Source organism: Atractosteus spatula, chromosome 9, assembly GCF_055471065.1.
Source record: "Atractosteus spatula isolate fAtrSpa1 chromosome 9, fAtrSpa1.hap1, whole genome shotgun sequence".
NCBI classification, from domain to species: Eukaryota; Metazoa; Chordata; class Actinopteri; order Semionotiformes; family Lepisosteidae; genus Atractosteus; species Atractosteus spatula.
Genome location: NC_142714.1, coordinates 37,673,980 through 37,696,736, shown reverse-complemented (window position 1 = coordinate 37,696,736; position 22,757 = coordinate 37,673,980). Strand labels below are relative to the sequence as shown.

At 37.0% G+C, this 22,757-nt stretch overlaps 2 protein-coding genes across 2 annotated transcripts in view; one reads left to right on the top strand and one right to left on the bottom strand.

Moving 5' to 3' along the window:
* The window catches only part of mpp1 (MAGUK p55 scaffold protein 1), a 29,375-nt gene extending 28,077 nt beyond the window's left edge, over window positions 1-1,298 (bottom strand). The window contains exon 1 of the mRNA XM_088924970.1: window positions 936-1,298. Within this exon, the coding sequence (XP_088781096.1) occupies window positions 936-1,058 (123 nt within the window). The 5' untranslated portion in view covers window positions 1,059-1,298. The remainder of the gene's footprint in view (window positions 1-935) is intronic.
* An 18,829-nt stretch (window positions 1,299-20,127) lies between these two features.
* On the top strand, window positions 20,128-22,156 carry gpr34l (G protein-coupled receptor 34 like). Its single transcript, XM_088925796.1, has one exon. The coding sequence runs from the start codon at window positions 20,132-20,134 to the stop codon at window positions 21,212-21,214; it is 1,083 nt and encodes a 360-aa protein (XP_088781922.1). The 5' UTR covers window positions 20,128-20,131; the 3' UTR covers window positions 21,215-22,156.
* Window positions 22,157-22,757: the final 601 nt, after the last annotated feature.

The following is a 22,757-nucleotide window of genomic DNA, read 5'->3' as shown; positions in this document are numbered from 1 at the left end:
AGGGCCAATGGGAAATTTGGACAGGATGCCGGGGTTACACCCCTACTCTTTTCGAGAAACGCCCTGGGATTTTTAATGACCACAGAGAGTCAGGACCTCGGTTTTACATCTCATCCGAAGGATGGCGCATGTTTACAGTATAGTGTCCCCATCACTATACTGGGGCATTAGGACCCACATGAACCACAGGGTGAGCACCCCCTGCTGGCCCCAAATGATGTCTTGCTGTCTTCTCACACTTAAAAAGCTGGCGCACATATTGTGTCCAACCTCACAGTGGTGATGTGTCAGTTTCAGCAAGGTTTCATAATTCATGGTCTCCAAGATAGTTAATCACTTGTGTGTAATTATTGATTAATGAACAACAAATCAAGATGATGTCACAATAATTTAATAAATATCAAAAGGAAGTATGTTTTATTTTTTTAAAAAACATGCATGTATAAATGGTGATACATTTCTTGACATACTTTACAACAAACAAGTCACACTTAACAAGGCTTTGACATCTACACAGACACAATGTGCAGACATGAATAATGATTAATCATAAACATATACAATTAATAGGTGATGTTTTGGAGTTTCTGAACATAACGCGAAGTAATATTGCACAGATCCAGGTTTGAAAGCCTTTATGTACACAGTCAGTACACACTCACTTTCCGAGGAAAACAACAGATAAAGAAATGTTCCCCACCAGAGAAGATCACGTATCAGATGTGAACAAATACAAACTGTAGCCTCCTATATTGTCCGTCTATCCATCCATCAGTACTGGACCTGTCCCCTGTATTTACAGCTATTATTGATTTTCTTCATACACCAGTATTGACAGAAGCAGTAGTTTAAGCATGTTCTATAGCTAACGGTAACGAGATTGTACTGGTTTAAAAAAAATTTAAAAGAATGACTGTATTGAATCAAATCCTTACCTTCTCCGGCTTGGGCTTGTTTTGTAGCAGCTGCTCGAGGTACAGATCGGAGAGGGCTGTCCGAACGCTGTTCACACGCTCAAATACAGCAGCGGGTTCGTTTTTATTGGATTTTAGTGTCATCCTAAAGGCTAGCTAACAGCTGTCAATAGATGAAGGAACAGGACAGAGTGCCCTTGCAGAAGCTACCTGGCTTCGCGGGGAAAGAGAAAAGGACAGATAAGAAACCGTGACAGAAAGATAAAGCCCCGTTCTGGGTTAAAGTCCTAAAGTCAGATCAGATCTGACACACTCCGTAGAGTCTTGCCGGCAGTGCTTGCAAAGCAAGTAAACATAAGTGATGGAGGGGGTTAAAGTACTGCAGCTTCCTTGAAACAGTTACGTGATAGGAGAGCCGAGGATTCTACCAAAACGCAGCAAAGTGGGGGACTAAGATCAACAACGACCTCATGAGCAATCTCATTATTTGTGCCTGAATGAAATAGCCATTTCTGGACACACGTACACGAACTGACACAAAATATATTGTCGGTGTTTCAGAAGAGTAACGCTTCATTATTTTCTACAAAATACCCCTTTGTAATGGTGTTTCCCATAACCTCAGCACAGACACTGCTTCAGCAGTTAGAATTTGACATGAACAGCATTTTGTTGCGCAATGGCGAGGGTGGCTGGGGTCTGTGGAAAACATGTATTTACGGGTGTGTGTTGTTGACAGTTGCCATTGAAACGCGCATCAAGGACATTTCCATTTCCAAAGAAACTGACATATTTTATTGAGCATGGAAATACATACAGTTGTGTTTTATGTAAACGTCATTCCGACACTCTGTAGGAATAAGCAAATCCATCTGAAATCAATATTTACGTCATGGAGATGGGCTTTTCCCTTTTACCGAAGAGAGATACTGGATAAAAAATCCTGTAACGCTAAGCTGGCGTTTTCCTTTGAAGATACCAGGAAAATTTAGAAGGCACAGTCTATGTACAGTTTCACACTTTTACTGAATTGACAAAATAAAAGTGGCTGAACAGGCAGATTACAGAAACAGCAGGCATACCAACACAGTTTACTCAAGAGAACAAGGACTCTTGCTAAGGGCTACCCTATTTATAGGTCCCCAGGGCAGGTTGATAGATACTATCCAGAGCCTGAAAGCCTCAGCCAATTAGGGCACACCATCTTTGTTATGTTACTACTATGTCCCATATATCCCATTTCCTACCATTCCCAAAGGCTTTGTGTGCTATATATGACAGGTTTGAAACTGATAGGTTAATTGGATTCTATAAGGGCTGTGTGCCCTGTGATGGAATGGCATCCCATTCTGTATCCTGCTTTATCCTATTGCTTGGTGGGGTAGGCCCCATGTACTCAACTCCCCCCGCCCAGCTTCCCTACATTGGATAAGCAGGTTAGAAAATGGATGGAATGCTAGTTCTACAACATCATTTATTTTTCTTAATAGTTACTTTTTCTTTTAAAGTATTTGGCTCACTGCTGCAGTACAAATGACTGCTACAATGCATTATTTTAAGGCATGAATAATTGTATTGCAAAGTGCATATTTAATTATTCTTAAAATGAAGGGTTGTAGCTTTGAAATATTCTGTACATCAGAAAAGCATATTGGTCTATGCATACATACATATATTTAGTTTTAGAAAAATACTGTATATGCAGTAGATTTTAAAAAGTGTGTACATGATTTTTGTCTCTGTGTGTCCAGTGATGGACTGGGCTCCTGTCCAGAGTGTATCTTGCCTTGCACTCAGTGCTTGCTGGGATAGGTTCTGATTCCCTCACAACCCAGAATTAGATGAAGTGGTTAGAAAGCAGATCGGTGGATAGATTTTGGTTATTGATTAAATGGTTTTGGTCTTGCAGATGAACGGAAATTTCATGACTGACTATGACTTGACACTTGAATGACTGTTGCATAAGCACTAAATCACTTCATTCACCATCAACAGTCAACTGTCACTTGCAGTGGGTTGACAGTAGCAATGTCTAACATGGGTATGTACTGGATGGCAAGGATATGGGAGAGTCGTGACAACTCTCCAAGACTGACATATTATCATGCTCCATTTTCACAATTATTAATGACAGTTAAACAGTAGATGTTTGCAGGTCAGATGAAAATAAAGAGGTCCTGTGGTCAGCAATGATCATTGAAACAACAGAGTGAAGTGGTGTAAGCACCAACAGTGGACTTTTTATCAACGAATCAAGGTTTTGTGTAGACCACCGTGATGGATGTTAGTGGCTATAGTGTGGGAGTACAGAATATATACAGGTACATGTAATTTTTGTATCCAAAAGACCAATCAGGTAGTTGCAAGTATTATGGCCTGGGCAGGAGTATACAGTCGCTATTGAAACCCATCTGTAGTGATTGGTGGTAAAATGACAGGATCACATCATGTTTAAGTTCTGGGACTTCACTTGATCCTGACATTACAACATCAATATTCCAGGAAAACAAACCACATCCTCATCCTGGTCATGTAACAATGGCTTTCTTTCAGGTTGAGATGTTGAGAGTGTGATACATAGGTCATGTATAGCCTACTTGTCAGAGTTGCACCCCACTGAACATCTGTGGGATGAGCTGGGATTATATGGGATCTAGAGCTCAATAAACCATCCAGGGTCTTATCAAAGAAAAGGCACCTTGAAGCTGGGAGCAAGGAATGAAACACATACATTCAGCTTGTATTGATTTCAGTGGTGGTCTTAGGCACTATTAGCTTGTGTATTTCACAGTAGGATTTCTGTTTATTAAACCTGTTGTTAATAAATGTACACTATGACAGCAATCACTTATTTACCATTTACCATGAACCTAATACAAAGCTGCAAAGGCCCCATTTATCTGCTTATGAACTGTCAAACAATGGCTACCTGGGATTCCAATGCAAGCATTCTTGCTTCTATTAATCTGGATTATCAGAGTAACTAATTCTGCAGTGACAGTTCAGAATGAGACCCTTCTCGTATGTCTGTTTGTTTTAAACAAAAGTTCAGAATTTTAGACTGAATGCCAATTAATTGAGAGCATGCGTTGATTGAGAGCAAAATTAGGTAATTTATTGGTTTTTCTTTGCTTGCATAGAGGGCCTTGGAGGCAAAATAATATAGATTATTATTACATTTTTAATTAAATTACATTTTTAGTTAACAAATTAGAACTACAGAGTTGTAAAATAAAATAAAAAATACCACGGTATTACAATCCCCCCAAAATATCAGACTTATATAAATATATTTTTTTCAGGTACTGAAAAATAAACTTTAAATAGATTCTGGGATGAAGTTATCAAAGTTATTGTATCTATTTATAAATGTCAGCTGTGTGTAAATGTATGCCCAGAGAACCGTCTTCTTGAAAGAACGCCACAGGTGTTGTTTTCTGAAATAAATATATTTTTAGAATATTGCGAATAACTGCATTAAAGCAGATAACAAGATCGTAACTTAAACCACAAGCACATCAAATCAGTAAGTAGAGTGAAACAATAAGTGAAGTTTACGAAATGGGATGGACAACACATTGAATAAGGAATCAGAATGAGATTTTTGAAGACTGGAAAAATAGAAAATCAATATCATTATGTGAAATAATGAAGAATAAGTAATATTTGATTCACTTAATTATGTTTAGAAATGTAAATTAAATTTAATAACTCAAATATAAATGATACATCCACTCCAAGAAATATGAATATAAAATAATATATAAACATACAGTATATATGCCTATATATATACATTTTTCATATGTATTGATTAGGTATTGATTAGGTATCAATGCATTTATGAGGGGCATAGTGGGGGACAAAGTGGGCTCATTGTTTTTGTAAATATCTTTGTGTACATATTTATAGTTTTATAATTTTATTATTCATTGTTTAAACATAATTATGGAAAATACTAATGGGTCACAGAATCTCTTGATGTATTTTCACACTCACTTTCTGTAGCATTAGATAGAGTCAATCTGGTATTTGCAAGAGGCTGGGTGAGTCTCTCATTAAAAGAAATGAGGTGTCCTTCTGTTCATCCATTTTCTAGCTGCTTTCTCCAATACAAGGGAAGCTGGAGCCAATCCTGGCAAGTTATGGGTGCAAGACCAGATAAACCCTGCACATGACGCCAGTCCATTGCAGGGCACACACAGACAAACACACACACGCACTTACACCAAGGCTAATTTTTGCCAATCCAATACATCTACTAGTATGTCTTTGGACTGTGGGAGGAAACTGCATCTAGGAACCGAGGAAGCATCTAGAGGAAATCCATGTGAACATGGGGAGAACATACAAACTCCATGCAGCTAGCATTCTTGGAGTTGAACCCAGGCCCCTAGTGCTGTGAGGCAGCAATGCTCACCAGTGCATTGCTGGATGCACTGATATATTGGAAAAAATATATACAGCTAAATAAACATATCATTCTGCAAAAGAGATTATTTCCAAAACTAAATCAAGAAGTCTAGAAGGCAGTGAGCCAAATGCTTTAAGTGAATAATTTAAAAAAGCAGCAATACTGGTCACTGTGCCACAATGCCACCCTTTAATAGAGCTATTAAAAACAAAATCCAGATAAAGGAAGGGTACCATGAATAACAAAAGAAAAGGTGAAGATGAGGAAAGAAAGCTTAATTAGAATACTATTAGCATAGAAGAAGCAGTTCTAGAAAAGTCTAGCTTTCTCCAAGTCCTGATGCTATCCTACTTATAGTCCTAGAAGGAAATGAAAGATTTTTTTGTATAACAATTCAGCAAAAGTAAGATAATTACAAAATGTTATTAATATAATATCAAAACGTAAGGTTATATAAATGATAATGAAAGAGAAACTAGAGAATTTTCTGTAGAATAGTAGAGTTCTAGAGGACAGTTAGTATAGGTTTAGAAAACCCAACAGCACTAATGAATAGAAGGGCATATGCTAAGATATATATATATATTAAAATTACATAAAAGATGAAGCTTAAATTGAAAGTTATAGACTATCAAAGCAGATACTGGTTCAAGGAAAGAAAGCTGAGAGTACAGTTAAGCGATGAATATTCAAACTGGGGTTCTGTGGAGTACCACTGATCTCCCTAATTTCTACCAATAATCTAGTGTGATTTATAAACTTGTCATATTTTCCTGACACAGAAATAAAAGATGGAACAAACTGTAGAAGCAGCAAGGCAAATGTAAAGACTCTTATACAGTACATCTTAATATAATATATAGGTATTAATATAATTGATAGAATTACATCAATATTTGAATGCTATATCTCTGAATCTCATATTCAGGACTAGGCAAAGAACTGGTAACATTTAATTAAGACAGGCAGAAAAACTATAAATTTTAAATGTAACCTGAGAGACAATGCTTTGAGGATGCTACCTATGAAGAAGGTTGTCACATAATTTTCCTGCTATAGGTAATGTGTGGACACAATCACAAACACAAAATATTATGATGTGTAGTTAAAAAGTGTAGATTTTAAATCAAGTGTCATAATGGAACAATGCTTTTGTAACAGCTCATTTACTTGATTGCGTACAATTTTTTGTTGCCATGTTATAAAAAAGATGTTCTGGCTCCAGAATTGGAAGAATGATCAGGTCTCTTAAAGGACTTTCATTACCCTTATGGACTAAAAGAATTGAAGATCTTCATTCCTCAATAGAGACTTAATAGAGTCCTTAATAGAGACTTCAAATATTCAGAATCCTCAATTCAAATATTCAGAATCCTCAGATATAAAATCAGCCCAGTGGACTTCTTCAGGATCAACAATGAAACGCAAATCAAGTAGGAACTGTGGGAAGGTGTGTTTAAGATTAAAGGTCATTTCTTTACACAGGCGCTATTGGAGTCTGGAGCAATATGTTCTGCCATATTGTTGAAGCTGATACTCCAGTTTCACCAAGAAATGTTGAGATGTTTGTAACGAATTAAATACTAACATCCCAACAAAACTGATTAGACTGAATTGCCTCCCTGAATTATAACATATCTTACATTCTCAAAATAATTCAGTGAGTTTGCGAGCTCAAATAGCTTAGTAACATTGAATCAGAATGTGTTATACAGTATGTCAGAAATGATTTAGTGCAGTACAGAAGGATAATGTACTTATTATCGCGAACAATTTAATTTTAATACTAAGTAAAGAGATGAGACAGTATGATTTACATCGCATATCTTAAGGTTATTCTTACTTTCTGGAAAGAAATACTAATACCTTCACAACAATTACCTGAAAAATAATTGTATCAGACTTCAGCTATTTATGTTATAGTGATACAGGCCAAGGCTAAACAGCCTGAAAAAGCTGCTGACATGATTTCCTTTACACGAAATACTCCAGTAAAAGGAGGAAATGAAATCGCTTCCTCATGTAGCCATGAAATAAGAGGACATGCAATTGCTCTAAAGGCTAAACTGGGATCTTCTTATACAAAAGGAAAAGTCTGTGTAGAGAGAAACACAATCCTAATGCATTTTAAAGCTGAAAAAGAGAATGTAAGAACATTATGTGCAAAGTACGTATTACACAATATATGCTGCAATTGTGTGCAATGGCTTTGCTATTTTGCGTTGTTCAAATATTTTATCTTTCTACAAAATCCAAAATCTTTGGTGATCTGCTTTTCTAAATTCTATCCATTCTGTTGTATTCTAACACAGAACTGTATTTTATAGTAAAAGATGTAGCCTTTCAGCTTTAAGGTTGTGTAATCCTTACAAAGTATGTTAAGGACAAGGAACACCTGAGAATGCATCAATTGGATTTGACTGGTAAATGTGATGGAAAAGCTGCTATCATACATATTAGTTGGTCATGTATTATCTTCATAGATGTTAGACATGTCTCCTATGACGACATTTCTAAGATGTCTAAGGCTTTTACACAGCAATCTATACAGTATTCCATCCATTTTCTAAGTGCTTCTTCTAATTCACGGGGGAGTTGAAACCTATCTTGGTAAGCAACATATGCAATGTGGGTTACATCCTGGGTGGGAGGCTAGTCCATCACAAGCCAGACAGACACAAACACATACATACATACACACACTCACATCAGGACAAGTTTTCCCAAAAGCCAATTAACCTGCCAGTATGTTTTTGACTGTGGAAGAAACCCATGCGAACAGGGAGAGAACATACAAACTCCATGACTTCCAGGTCTAGAATTGAACCCAGGAATTCAGCACTGTGAGGCAGCAATGCTAACCACTCCACCAAAAGTGCCACCCATGTATACAGTACAATATTAGTTATTTTTAGCTGAAGCTGGTAAATATGTAATGTAAATAAAATTCCTAAGAAACCCAGAGTCAGAGTGCTTAGAGCGGCTGGTCAATGGATACATCACCTCCTCACTGCCTGACATCCTAGACCCACTGCAATTTGCGTATTGCCAGAACAGATCAACAGAAGATGCTATTGCCACTGCCCTCCATACTGCCCTCTCACACCTGGATAAGAAAGGAACATATGTGAGAATGCTGTTTATTGATTACAGCTCAGCATTCAATACCATAGTGCCCTTAAAGCTTGTCATCAAGCTCCAGGACTTGGGACTGAACACCTCCCTCTGTAACTGGATCCTGGACTTCTTCACAGAACGTCCGCAGGTGGTGAGGGTGGCCACCAACATATCCTCTACCCTGACTCTAAACACTGGAGCCCCCCAAGGCTGTGTGCTTAGCCCTGTCCTCTAATCCTTATTTACTCATGATTGTGTCGCCAGGCATAACTCAAACCCCATCATTAGGTTTGGGGACAATACAACAGTCATCGGCCTGATCACAGATGGTGAAGAGTCTGCGTAGAGAGGAGGTTGAAACCCTGGCAGCATGGTGCCAGGAGAACAACCTCTCTCTTAACATCAGTAAGACTAAGGAGATGATTGTGGACTATAGAAAACACCAGGAAGGAGATCACACCTATCTACATCAGTGGGACTGCAGTGGAGAGGGTCAGCAGTTTTAAGTTCCTGGGAGTTAACATCTCAGAGGACTTAACCTGGACCCACCACACCAACACCGTGGTCAAAACAGCACGGCAGTGCCTATTCTTTCTCTGTAGGCTAAAGAGGTTTGGCATGCCATCCCATATCCAGGCCAACTTCTACAGGTGCACTATTGAGAGCATCCTGACTGGTTGCATCACTGCCTGGTATGGGAACTGCTCTGCCCGGGATTGCAAAGTACTGCAGAGGGTGGTGAAGTCAGCACAGCTCATTACCGGCTTTGAGCTTCCAAACATCCAGGATATCTACTTAGCTAGATGTCTGAAGAAGGCCAGGTCCATTCTCAAGGACCCCAGTCATCCCAGTCACAAACTGTTTTCCCTCCTACCGTCCGGTAAACTGTACCAAAGCATTCGGTCCAATTCCAACAGACTACGGAACAGCTTCTACCTCCAGGCAATAAGACTGCTAAATAGCCAACATGCAGCTCCTTTAGCAAATCAACTGTAATGGCTACATGGACACACAGTTTTCACTGTATTCAGCATAACCGCACTACTTGTATATATTGCATACACCATGGACACATAGCAGCTCTACTCATATTGAGTTTTATTCTGTTTCTATTACATCTATTATTATGTAACCTTATTTTCATAACCTCAATTTTGTGATTTTTGTGTTTTTGTGATTCTTGTGATTTCTGTGATTGTGATTTTTGTGAGCTCGCAGAAAAGACATTTCATTGCCAGCAACTAGTGCTGCATGCTGTATTGTTGTGCATTTGATAAATAAACTTTGATTTAAAATGTAACAAACAAATAATTATCACTGATTTGTTTTGTGGAAGCTCAGTTGATGCTAATTATGAAAGGATAAATTTACTTCAATTATTGCAAAGAATTTAATTTTAGTACTTTAGTTAGGACTAGTTTACCTAGAGTATTTTTGACATCACATATTTTGAGTTCATTCTTTCTGAAAAAAAAATACTAATACCTTAACAATAAGTATGATCATAAAAATTAATTGTCAGACAATTTCAGCTACTTAGATACATACTACTGTCTAAAAGTAGCATGTAACATGATGCCTCATGTTGCTCTAATCTACAAAAAGAATGGTGGTAAATGTACAATATAAAGCTAAAAGGTCAAACAGTTTTGTTAACAACTCAGCTGGTCACACAGAATAAGAAGATACAATTTGGTAAAAATGCATCACTGAAGTTAATTTAGAAAACAGAGTATAACATGGGTCAACTTTTCATAAATTTTTCAAATATTATGAATATTTTCAAAATGTGAAATACAGCCCTGTACTTTCCTTCAAGACATTGTAGTACTGTACTTTAAAAAAAAAAAACTATAATAGTTTAAGTGTTAAAATATACATTTTATTAATTTAAGTGCCTGTTTTTCACAAAATTATATATTTATATTTTTCAAATGCCCCCCCAAGTGTTGGAAATGTGTTTTAAGACAAGAAGGGAAGATTGTCATGTTTGAGCCTGCAAGTTGTGAATGAATCTGGTGACATCCACTGGCTAAAAATTATACTGCATCTTCAATGGCTGTAGAAAGAAACCGGAGAAACACATTTTCGTACCTGCGTCATTTCCATTACAATTCGCAAGGTGTCAGCCTCTACGAAATGTAAGCTAAACACAAATTTTGGTTAAAGAATGTTTTTATTTCAAAAAGATGAGGTAAAATTAGTAGTAGCATATGCCCACTAACAAGGATGCTATCCCTTTAAAGCTGAATTCCTACTTTTTTATAATATGCATTTTATTAAAAATTACGCATAACTCCTCACGATAATATAAACTGGTTTATGTAGTAGGAGTAAAAGTTTAAAAATGAAACAAATGAAAAGATAATGTTAAAAGCAGAATAGATACTAACTACAGTATAGCAAAGCAAGCAGTACATTTTCCTTACAAAACAGTTAAAACTGCACTCTTCACAAAACCATCTAACGACTACTTTCCGACTACTTTAGTAAATCTGAAGTTAGTTTAAGAACCTATGGGGGCCTACTTGCTTTCTTGCTGTGATAAAGTTTCTTTTCTAGGCTGTAGGACACAACAAGCCAAGATAAAGATACATACATATTATCAGCAAAGCAGTGTTGAAGCATGAGCTCAGTGATGTCATTTATACATTATAAACAGAATAGAGGTACAGTCATCAAGGTCTTGGGCTTTGTTATCAGAAGAGATAGCCTGAGGGGAGCATGCTGCTGAGAAAATTGCTCATGCTAATCCTACATTGTAAATGAGACAGTAGCGGTTTGCTCCCATGGAGTATAAGATTCAGCCCTATGATTTGAAAGTTTTATCTGTAACACCATCAGCATGAATAAAAAATTCCAACTTCAAAAATCCATGCAAAAAAACAAACTGCATATCTGAACAGTCAAAACAGTCTAGACATGCGACAGTTTTGTATGAGATGTTCTCTTTGAAACCTTACCTTCTTTAGACATCTCTTCCTACCTCAGAGTACAAACAAAAGTCGCTATGTGTATGACTAGAATATGACAAAGAAAAAGGAGACAAATTAAAAGGCTTATAACACCAAAGATAATCAGCTTGGAATGTAATATGATAAAAGAATGCAGTCATTATTGGTTCCTATGTTTTTAACAGGCATCTTGAAAAAAATGTTAAACTAGTGATAAATTTATAAGGGGTTAAACTTTTAATGCCTACAGAGGACAAATAAGAGATAAACTGCATTCTCAATAAATGCAATACAATCTGCAGTTAAATCTCTCTCTCTGCACCCCAGGTGATTTACAACTATGTGAATTATTTCAGAAGTGTTAGAGTAGATTGCACTACAGTGCAAGAAGAAAGTTATGTTGTACACAAGGTTTAAAGTAAACATTGTTTCCCCCCAAAATATGCCTTTAAGACTTTTAGAAATATACGTTCAATGCATTTGGTGTTAATGACGAGCTATCAACAAACCCCGTGCAGGTCTCGAGACAGGTTTGAAAGCTAAAGTATCCAAGACGGGTGACGAAGACGGGGTCAAATCTAGGCAGTGAGAACGTAGTCAGGCAAACAAATCCAAGAGGGGGCAGGACGACAGAGAGGTAGCGAGAAATCCAAAGGAAAAGAGTCGTAGAGAGGGTTTCAGGAAAGCCAGGCGACGCGAGCTCAAGAGGCGGATGAAATCCTGATACCAAGCGCCGATCGTAGTGAGCAGAGGGTTTAAATAGTTGCGGGGAAAAGGTGTGGAACAAAGATTGAATAATTTGGAGTTAACTGGTGCCGGCTGTGCTAATAACATTTGGTAAAATAGAGATAAAATGGGGTACTACATATCTCAGTGTCAATCCGCAGGTTTTGTGTAGGCCAGTGGTGCTCAAACTGTGGTACGCGGAGTGCCGCCAGGTGGTACGCCAAATGACCCTGGAACTGTGTCGTGTGCGCTGAAAAATCGGGACGGGTTTTCATATTTTGTATTTTGTATTTTAAACGTGTCGAATACACAGCCTACATACTGCGATACAGTGCGCGCTAATACTTCAGTGGACACAAGTGATACTCTGTAATTCTATACCACTCTATAGGAATGCGTGCTACGGACGCAAGTGACCAATTGTATTTTAAAAAAGCTACTGTATCTCCAGCAAATAGAGAGGAAGGAGAATGTGCGTGATTTTGGAACAATGCCAAGTTGTAAACACAGGAATGCATAGAAATACGTGCTACGAACGCTGGTAATCTTGTGAGCACAGGAAAGCATGATAGATAACAGAAAAATATTTAAGAACTGTTCTAATTTGAGAAAAATACACCGAGCGTCTCCGTGTTTCACTCCCATGCGCATGAAATAAAAACTTTAAATAAATACAGAAATAAAAACGGAAACGCGGAAAAATGCAAGCTTGCGGATTGCTAAAGCAGGTAAGCCACACTATTTTTGAAGAACCGTATTTACCGTTGGCAAAAGAGCTGACACGTATTATGTGTGGAGAAAAAGCTGCTAAACAGCTCAACCTGCTGCCCCCCTCCCCCTGAAAGACACAGTCACTCATAGAATTATTGAAATGAAGGATGATATAAAAAGTACGCTGATAGAGCGCGTTAAGATGAGCAGATGTTTTTCACTGCAATTAGTTGAGTCTGTAGTCGATTTGGCCAATTTGCTCGTTTACGTTAGATACGAGTTTGAGGGTACGTCCCATGAGGACTTTCCGTTTTGTAAGCCGTTACCAACAGGAACTACAGGAGAGCACATATTTCAGCTTTTGAATGAATTTATCGAAGAGAATGGCATCGACTGGATAAAATGTGTCGGAGTTTGTACAGACGGTGCTAGAGCAATGACAAGCCGACATAACGGTGTAGTTGCACGAATTAGAGAGGTTGCTCCAGAAATGAATGGATGCATTACAACATCCACCGCGAGACCTTTGGCGTCAAGAAAATGCCTGACGATTTAAAATCTGTTAGACTCAGAATTGTATCAAGGCTCGAAAAATGAATTCACATCTGCTTTGCTTGACTAAACAGGCTCACCCCTCTCACTGAAATGGTGCTTTTTTATTAGTTGTTGTTACTGTTTTTTTCTGTAAAAGACTTTGAGAAGCCACCTTTAAAGGCGCTATTTGAAATAAAGTTTATTATTATAATATTTATTATATGTATGTGTGAGTGTGTGTGCACGCGCGCTCATGTTGGTCATTGAGAATTTCTGGGGTTCCTATGAGATGATGACTTGTAGGTGGTACTTGGATGCTTTGGTTGGATTAGGGGTGGTACTTGGTCCAAAAAGTTTGAGAACCACTGGTGTAGGCAATGCAGTGGAAGGCTCAGAAGGGATATTGTAGCGCTCCGGGGTTCACGTGGGTATACGCCCTCGCCTCTGCCGCCTCAGGTCGGCCCCCCACCGTCGGGGACTCGAACCCGGGCATCCGGTGTCACTCAACAGGGACCCAGCCACTTGAGCTAAAGGGAAATCTCCCATCAGCCCGACAGCTGCGGTCCCTGCTATTTACAGGGAAGGGCGGTGACGTAAGCCGGCTCGAACAACCTGCAATGGTGGCTGTATGTGTTACAATATTATGAACAATCCTACATTGTGTTTTAAAATGAAGATAATGTGCAAAAGAAAAATCTGATATGGGGAATGTGAGATATAAGTGTTGAACTGTATTTTTATAGAATATTTTATTCTACTTTAATTTTATGCCTCTTTTATACCTATCCAATCATCAATTGTTTCTTTTCAGTTTATATCAACAGCATCTACACTGCCATTGTGAAGTTTTAGACTTGCTACTCTGACTCACTAATCCACTCATCCAATTTCCTTTGACATTCTGCAAGCTCACACCTTACCGGAGAGCTGGCAGATTTGGAGGAGCTATAGTACATGGCTCTCATAGATGCTACTGCAAGCCTGCAGGCACCTAGGAAGTCCTGGGAGTTGCCAGAGTGCTATTCCCAATTAATTCCACCCATTCCCACTGCAGTACTCTACCAGTTGTGCACAGCTGCTGAAATTAGTGACATCAGGGCTGCACAATCTACATTCTGAATAAGCATCTTTACTTTACAACTTTTTAAAATGCACTTAGGAAGATGATGCACAAATAGCCCTTGCAAAGATTCAAAGCTCTACATACTGTATATTTACCACAAAATTGGGGTACTTCAGATTTTGTTTTGAAATAATTATTAACTTCTAGCTTGACAAAATATCCAAAGGTCATGCAGGGGATTTTAGAATGTAGGAGTATAAACACTTGTATGAGAGATTAGATAATGCGGAACATTGTGCTTTGATGACGGATGTGGAAAAATGTATACAAGATGTGAAAGAAAGATATAGTATACTTATACAGTATATAGTGAGTTACAGGATATGGTGTAGTTTTTACTTCCTGCAACCTTTCCACTTTCATCTGTGTAGTCCAAGGTACCCTTCAGAAGTATTACATTTTCCAGTTGTCACTTGTTAACTAGGGCCAGTTGCAGGAGTTCCAGTAGGGCCAGTTACCACAGATGGTTCCAATAATGATATAAGTCTTTTGAGAGCAAGCTGAAGTTTGAGTTCTACGACTGCTTAAAAACTGAAATGGAAAAGAAATTTGATATATGAGAACACTGGATAGAAGGGAAATTTATTACCAGTGAGTTTAATTTCACTCCGATGCTGATTAGTAGTTTAGAGATGGAATAGCCTCCTAACAAGTTACATAAGGGCTGGAGGAAAGATGTAACTCCAAAATAAGTGTTTTTTTCACTTTAGCCTATTGGTTATTTCATACATTGAGAGTGTTATTGCTGTGCTGGAATTGTTAAAGTGTCACTTCCTTCTGTTAGAGGACAAGCCAGAAGGAGCACCCCAAAGTGTCACAGAGTCTAAGAAGAAAGCCTTGAAAGAGCCTTCGCACCCTTTTTGTAGGTGAATAATCTTTAATCAAACCTTGAATGCTCCAGCTGGACATATGTGGGTGAATAATGTTTTTTGCTGACCTTAACTGGGAAGGGCAACCCTCCCAAGGACTCTGAAACACCCAGACAAGGAGGAAATCTGTTGAAAGAGCTGCAGAGATAAATGTTCAAAATTTAAGAAAATGTCCATATGTCCAAGCTGAGTGGCAAGAAGGAAACCACGACTAAAAAAAACTCCATCTCACATGGAATTTACAGCACAGAAATTAAGTGACACTACATGATAAAAGATTTCAGTTTCGAGTCTTGATCTTGATACAAAGCATTATATCTGGAACAAACCCAACACAATGCAACACCAATGCTACTGTCAGGCATGGTGGTGCAGTATTATATTGTGGGGCTGAGATAAACACTGGGCGATAGAGCACACCTCTCAGTTGTCCCTGTCATCAGATTAAAAATCCTCACTTCAAAAAAGTGTACACATCTGTTCTATTTCATGAAAATGGGACAGCATTAGAAGGAAGGGATTTGCACATTCTATCTCAGTCTTATTTGCTAATTTTCTAAGTCTAACATTGTTTGTAAAACAATATCAGTTAAGTATTGAAACGTTATTTATCAAGTGAGAACAGTTCTTTATTTCTGCAGCTCTATAGAAGTATTTAATAATGGATTAAATTACATCACTAGTCACATTCATGGCCGTCATATGTATAACATGTAGACAGTCAAATCAATGCAGAGATGTGTTACAAATGGGGGGTTCTGAATATGGTGAAAATCGGGATTTGACAGAGCAGTTTAGTCAATAAGTAAAATAAATGTTCATAACACCCAACTTGTAAGGGATTTCTTTAGAATGTAACTGAGCAGCTGGTATAATTAGAGGCATGTGAAATCTTTGTTTTCTGGCACAGCTTTGGTAAGAGCAGTAATAGTCCAGGCACACTTGGTTAAACAAATATTTATTACAATGCCAAGACACAAACTACACTACACACTACAAAACATACAACACACAAGTTACTCTAATTACAGTATTTACAAACAAGGGGTTTCTAAAGCCTAACATTCTGCTCCCTAGAGAACTCCAGTCTGCTACTAAGCATTAGAAAATGAATGGATGACTATGAATAGTCTAATTGCAATTCAATGTATTTGAAATATGTAGCTACTTTTATTTAAAGTCTAATGAGGGATTTTCACATAGTATGTGTCACTTTTATATACATACCTGTAAGTAAAGACACGGATGACAGGACACTATTCCTTATCTGAAGAAATCACAAATGTCATAGCAGATGCTATGTTTAATTGAAGACAATAATTTAATACAATTTAATACATGTGAATATGGAATAAACACTTTTTGTGTAATCTGAATCAGTGCTGCCACCCCACAATCAGCCTTAGAGAATGTAAAGACTACATGTGTAAAGACTACACAAATGCATGTTTTAAAAAAGTAAAAGTGTTACCCAGCTATTAACTGTTTTATGCTTTAAACACAATATACAAATACAAACAGCTTACAGACATTTTAAACACAATACACAAACAGCTGAGAACAATTCTCAGAGGAGAGGCAATTAGCCAGAGGAAAACCATAGCTACTGCTGATACACTCAGTATTGCATGATGAGCTACCCCTGAAAACCTTCAATAGTATTTTGGAAGCTGTATGCTGAACTATATGTTCTAATAAAAAAATGATTGCTTAAGTACATGCTGAACATTGCACATGTTCCTGCACAATGTAAAATAATTACTGTGTCTTGTTTCTAGTCTAGCAGTTGCCTTAAAACACATATTGGAAACATTTTTTGGGTGTGACCTTTACCTGGTTTATATAATAGACTTCTGGTAAAAAATGATTATGTAGAACCAAAAAAATTAATTTTGCATTGCTTTATCTCTATGGACAATCTGCCTCATTACGATACGATTAAGAATAAACATTTCAAAGTAATTAATCTGCCACAGCACACAGGCAGATTGTAGGTGTTTAAAAAATCCTGGCTGCCTTTACATACTGAAACTGAGGATCTGAAATTTTATTTCACTAGCTCTAGTTTCTGTTAGTCACTGCATCTACACAGATGCATAGTCTGAGAGATTATTTGCTGCTGCCCTGTAATATCAGATACTTCATTAAAATAAAAACATGTTTTTTGCAACAGAAATTTGATATGTAACTTTAATCGGAACTTCCTCTCTTTCGAGTTTCCCTATTTTGAACTCCACTGGTCTTGTGTTCAGAATAGTTTGGATGAAAACTAGAACAATGATTAAACTGATTTTCCCTCTAATCCCAAATATTAACCTTTGACCTTTTTAAAATTTCTCAAAATAAACAAATTAATGCAATCCGATAGTGTGCATTGTGACAGTAAATTGATTTGTTGTTGGAGCCTGCACTATCCAATAGTAAAATTAGATGAAACCACAAAATCGTCTAGTGATTATTAATGAAATTAAAAAAGAATTTGTACGAAAGACAGAAACCACTTCATCCATCACTGAAATGCAGAACCATTCTTATTAATGTGGAAGCCATTATGAATCAGCAGTCACCCTACACAGTACACCAGCAGCAGAAGTAAGAATGCACTGTATCTCAACAATTGAATTAAAGGGAAAATTTTGAAGTCTGTACTTTTCATGCCCAGACTGACATTTAGCCAGGACACTAATGGACTTTTCAAGCCCAGACTGACATTTAGCAAGGATATCCTTCCTTAATGGAAAAACCCCTGCTAAGAAACTCCTGGATTTACAGCTTGTCACTGTCAATGACATGCTTCAGTTTGTTTTCAATTGAGCTGTTGGGTTAAACAAAGATACCCTTATGAACGGTGTCACAGTATATTTAAGTATGGACCTCTGGGAAATGGTATAAAAAATACATTTAATTAGTACAATAAAAACAATGTAAGTTTTAAAACTTACTTACCAAATTAAAAGAAATGATATATGGGCTAAAAGAATAATTAATTCTAAGGGAAGTGAAAGCAAAATAACACTAGGAACATTTTCAGCGGTGATGATGATGATGATGATGACGATGATGATGATGATATGCTGTCTGTGAAGGCAATAGATAAAAATAAGCCAATACGACTGTGTATGTTTGTTCTGCAGTTTACTGAGCCTCGATTTAAAGCTAAAACAAGAAACTATGAATTTAATCCCATATACTGTATGTTTTATCAGTTTTTAAGACAGTTGTTTACGTTACATCTGATTCTTGTCGCTATGTTGAACACAGCTTATAATGTCCAGTTCAAATGCTTTGTCTGCCTCTGCTTTAAATCTGGCAATCAAAATGGTAATAGTCTCTCTTTATACATTGTGTTACCATTTACTCTTATAGAAGTAAAAACCGCCCTGCCAGTATTCCCTGTTGTTCTTCCAGTCGTGACATTTTCAGTTTATCACAATAGGTGTAGTAGTATGATTGGTAAACTGTAAAAAAGACTGTGTTTTTATTTTATCCATTCTCTAAGCACTTTATCCAACAAAGGGTTGCAGGTGGATCAACACTAGCATAAAACAGTTGCAAAGAAGGTTGACACATTGAATGGGATGCTAGTCCATTGCAGAGCACACAAAGGCAAAGACATAAACACCAGGGCCAATTTTACCAGAAGACAATTAACATACCAATATGTTAATATATATAATATATCCACTCAGGATACCCACGTTAAAGACAGAGAGCACATACAAACTACACACAGATAGTACTCCAGGAATTGAACCCAGGGCCACAGTAATTCTAACCACTGTGGACTATATTTCAGCAGCATTTAAACATTTTTTGTGTTTATCACAGCTGATTTTTGCTGAATGAAATATACAGTGTTATTTTAAAATATACTGTAGATGTGTTTCTTAAGATTAAGGATTAGTTACTATGAATGTGAAGGTAGTTTTTGAATTTTAATGGGATGAGATATACTGTACGTACTTCTCTTAATGTTCATAACTACATGTATTTTGCACAAACTATATGAAAATATATATTTTTTTACTTTATCAAGCTAAACATAGCCACTGATCAGGCATCACTAATATACAACATCTTACAAATATTAGTTTGGAATCACAGTGATGTCTAAACATTGTGTTAGTGGTGATTCCAGACATTTGTGGTCACAGCAGACAATAAAATATATCATGGAGACTACGTAATAAACTGATCGGATATTCTCCTCTAAACTAAATTATTGCTGAAGCTGAGGTTTGTGGTGGTTGCATTCTGAAGGATGTATGAGATAATCACATGGTGAAGGTGACAGTACAGTACGTCAGAGAGGAATTTCCATGATAAGGAGAGTGCAGCTACCTCTCACATCATTAAACACAGAGAAAAGCAGACTGCAGAGGTAAGTCATTTTTTCAGGCTGTGTAAGATGTGGTTGTAGAGATGTAGGTCTTTACATAACTGAACCTCACAAAAACAGATTTAGAGATACATAATTTCAATACTTGAACAAGTGCTTAATGCTGAATTTCATTATTTTCTGTTTCTAAGTTACTATACTGAACATACTGAGTGAGAAAAGGATACAGTTAGCATGAATTGTTAATGCATAGTTTATTGATTAATTGTGTTCACTATTTTTTTACATTTTGTTATCAACATTGGATATAATATATGTTTATATTTTGAATTGATTTTAAAATGGCTTTTTTATAAATTGCATTTTAAAAGTAAACTTTCATTTGAGATATTTAATGCGCATTTTTGTTTGCTTTTGTTCAGAGACAAATATGCTGAAGCCTTCCAATGATCCTGTCTTGGTCAGTTCCAATGAGCCAAGCTCTACAAGTTCCAGTGTGAGTGAGCGAATGTCTTCCCAAAATTCCAGTGTGGACAATTCCAGCATTGTATATATCAACACTACTTGTGAAATCCAGGATCAATTTCTATCCCTGGTGCTACCTGCAAGCTACTCTGTTATCTTTATCATTGGACTCCTCAGTAACACAGTTGCTCTCTGTGTATTTTTCTTCAGCAAAAAGACCAATTCTTCCATTTCTGTCTACATGAAGAATTTGGCCATAGCAGACTTCCTTCTTGTTCTCTGTCTGCCCTGTAGGATTTACTACCATAACAGACATGGACCCTATCTCTTGTGCAAAACTGTTGGCGTTTTCTTCTACATCAACATGTACGCCAGCATCCTGTTTCTAAGTCTGATCAGCTTGGACCGCTACTTGAAGATCATCAAGCCCGTTTGGGTCTACAAAATCCAAAAAGTTGAATGGAGCCAGAGAACCACACGAGCCATGTGGGTCATCCTTGTTTGTGGCATGCTCCCGTTCTTCTTCGAAAACAAGGGAACCCAGCCTTGTGATGACGTGTGCTTCCACTTCCACAAAAAGAGCCTGGTAGGGGGCATAATCAACCTTATCGTAGTGGGCTTTTTTTACTTTCTGTCTTTTATTTTCCTTGGCTTCTATGGGAAGATAGCCATGAAGCTTAAGAACATGTTCCTTGGCAACGCTCCACAAAAGGCCAAGAGTCGGAAAACCAGCGCCATTATAAAAACATTCCTTGTCCCCGTCATCTTCACCCTATGTTTCATGCCATATCATGTTGTTAGAGTGCCCTATGTGCTTTCCCAGATGAACATCATCCAGGAACTCAGCTCAAAGCAGACCCTGCACATTCTTAACGAACTTGTCCTCTGCCTCTCTGCTCTCAACAGCTGTTTGGATCCCATTATTTATTTCTTCCTCTCCTGCACATTTAGAAAAACCATACTCTGTGCAATTCAAGGCAAATTTAAGAACATTTATGCTGTAAGCCAAAGAGGGACAAGTATTATGAAGTCTGTGACCGAAATCTAAATCAGAAAGGAGATTAAATCTCTGGAGCCTCGTGGAGGCTGACAGACACAGACACTTTCTACCCATGCTTGATCAAATTCTCATCGTCATATTCATTTTAGTGAATGGTAAAAAAAACATAGAATCAATGGTCTGAAATTTGATTCAAGTTTTCATTTGTTTCATAATGCAAACTCAAGAGTAAGCAAAATAAGTAAAAACATACAAAAAACTTTTTTAATGCTAAGTTTTGGTAAATCTTTCAAATTTAACGGGAGGAAAAAATGAGCAAAATTGAAAATTGCATTGCTTGATTTGGAATACTGTAACAGTAGACACTTTTAGAAAGATTTTTGTGCACACTTTATAATATTACAATGTAATTTTGTTTCATGCATGCTAAATGTTGCTTTAGAAGAATTATGTGTTATTTAGTTACAAGTTGATCATTTTGTGGTTGGTTTCACTGAAACGAAAGAAATATTTGCAACGGAAGTGTACATGCGACCACTGTGGGTTTTTTAAGGTTGCAGAACATGGCCATTATTGTCTTTCTTAGAAGCATTTGTCTAAGTGGTGAAAATCTATACATTCTGTTTTTGTGTAAAACTTGACCTTTGCTGAGTGATTTTTGAGCATGATCCATGGTAGACTGGGTGTTTTGAGTGAGTAATGGCTTTTCTTGTAGAGGGCTTATTACTCACTGTTGGGTGCATTTGTTGTAATTTCACAAAACCTTTGTAAACACCGTAACTAGTTACTCAGAGAGTAACCTTTATAATCAGTAATTTCCGTGAGCTTTACCCTTTAGTACTAACCACATTCTGTGCAAGTTGTTTCCCATTTTGAAAGCCTTGGGAAGAACAAAATACACAGAATTACGAATGACCAAAAAATGTTCTGTAGAAGCCGTACTTTGTATTATTGGTGTAAATAACATCTGTAAATAAAATGTAAATTATTAATTTATTGTATCCATGACAATTCTTGTAGAAGTTCAGAAAATATGTAATTTATATGTTTTCAAGTTTATTTAAAAAACAAAAATACAATTTACCACATGTACTTGACTTTTTATTGTTATGTCACTAGGGGTAAATCTTGTTTTCAACAAGACTAATCAAACAGCAACATAACGGATTTTAAAAGACACATTAAGAATTTAAGAATCTAAATCTCTATACATTTTCTAATTTCCTTCATATGTGTTTCAGACTAATCCAGACCAGTGTTTTTTCAAAAAACCAACATAATTACTTTTAAGCTATTTACAATCACATCACAGCTCAAGTTTAAGACATAACTGAATACAATGTCTTTGTTATATATACATTTGAAATTTATCTACTGTACATACTGTAAACAGAAAGGATTGTTCTTTTAATTATAATCTCATGCCATTTAATTAAAAATGTTCTAAAAAAATATTTCTTCCATTTGCAATAGCAATTTTCATAGCAATTTCCATCTGGTTCAGTATTCTCCAAAATTGTACATGTAGGTCTGTACACTTTTTCAGCATTTTCCTCTCTTGCAATATGCAGCTGGTTAATTCTTCATTTAA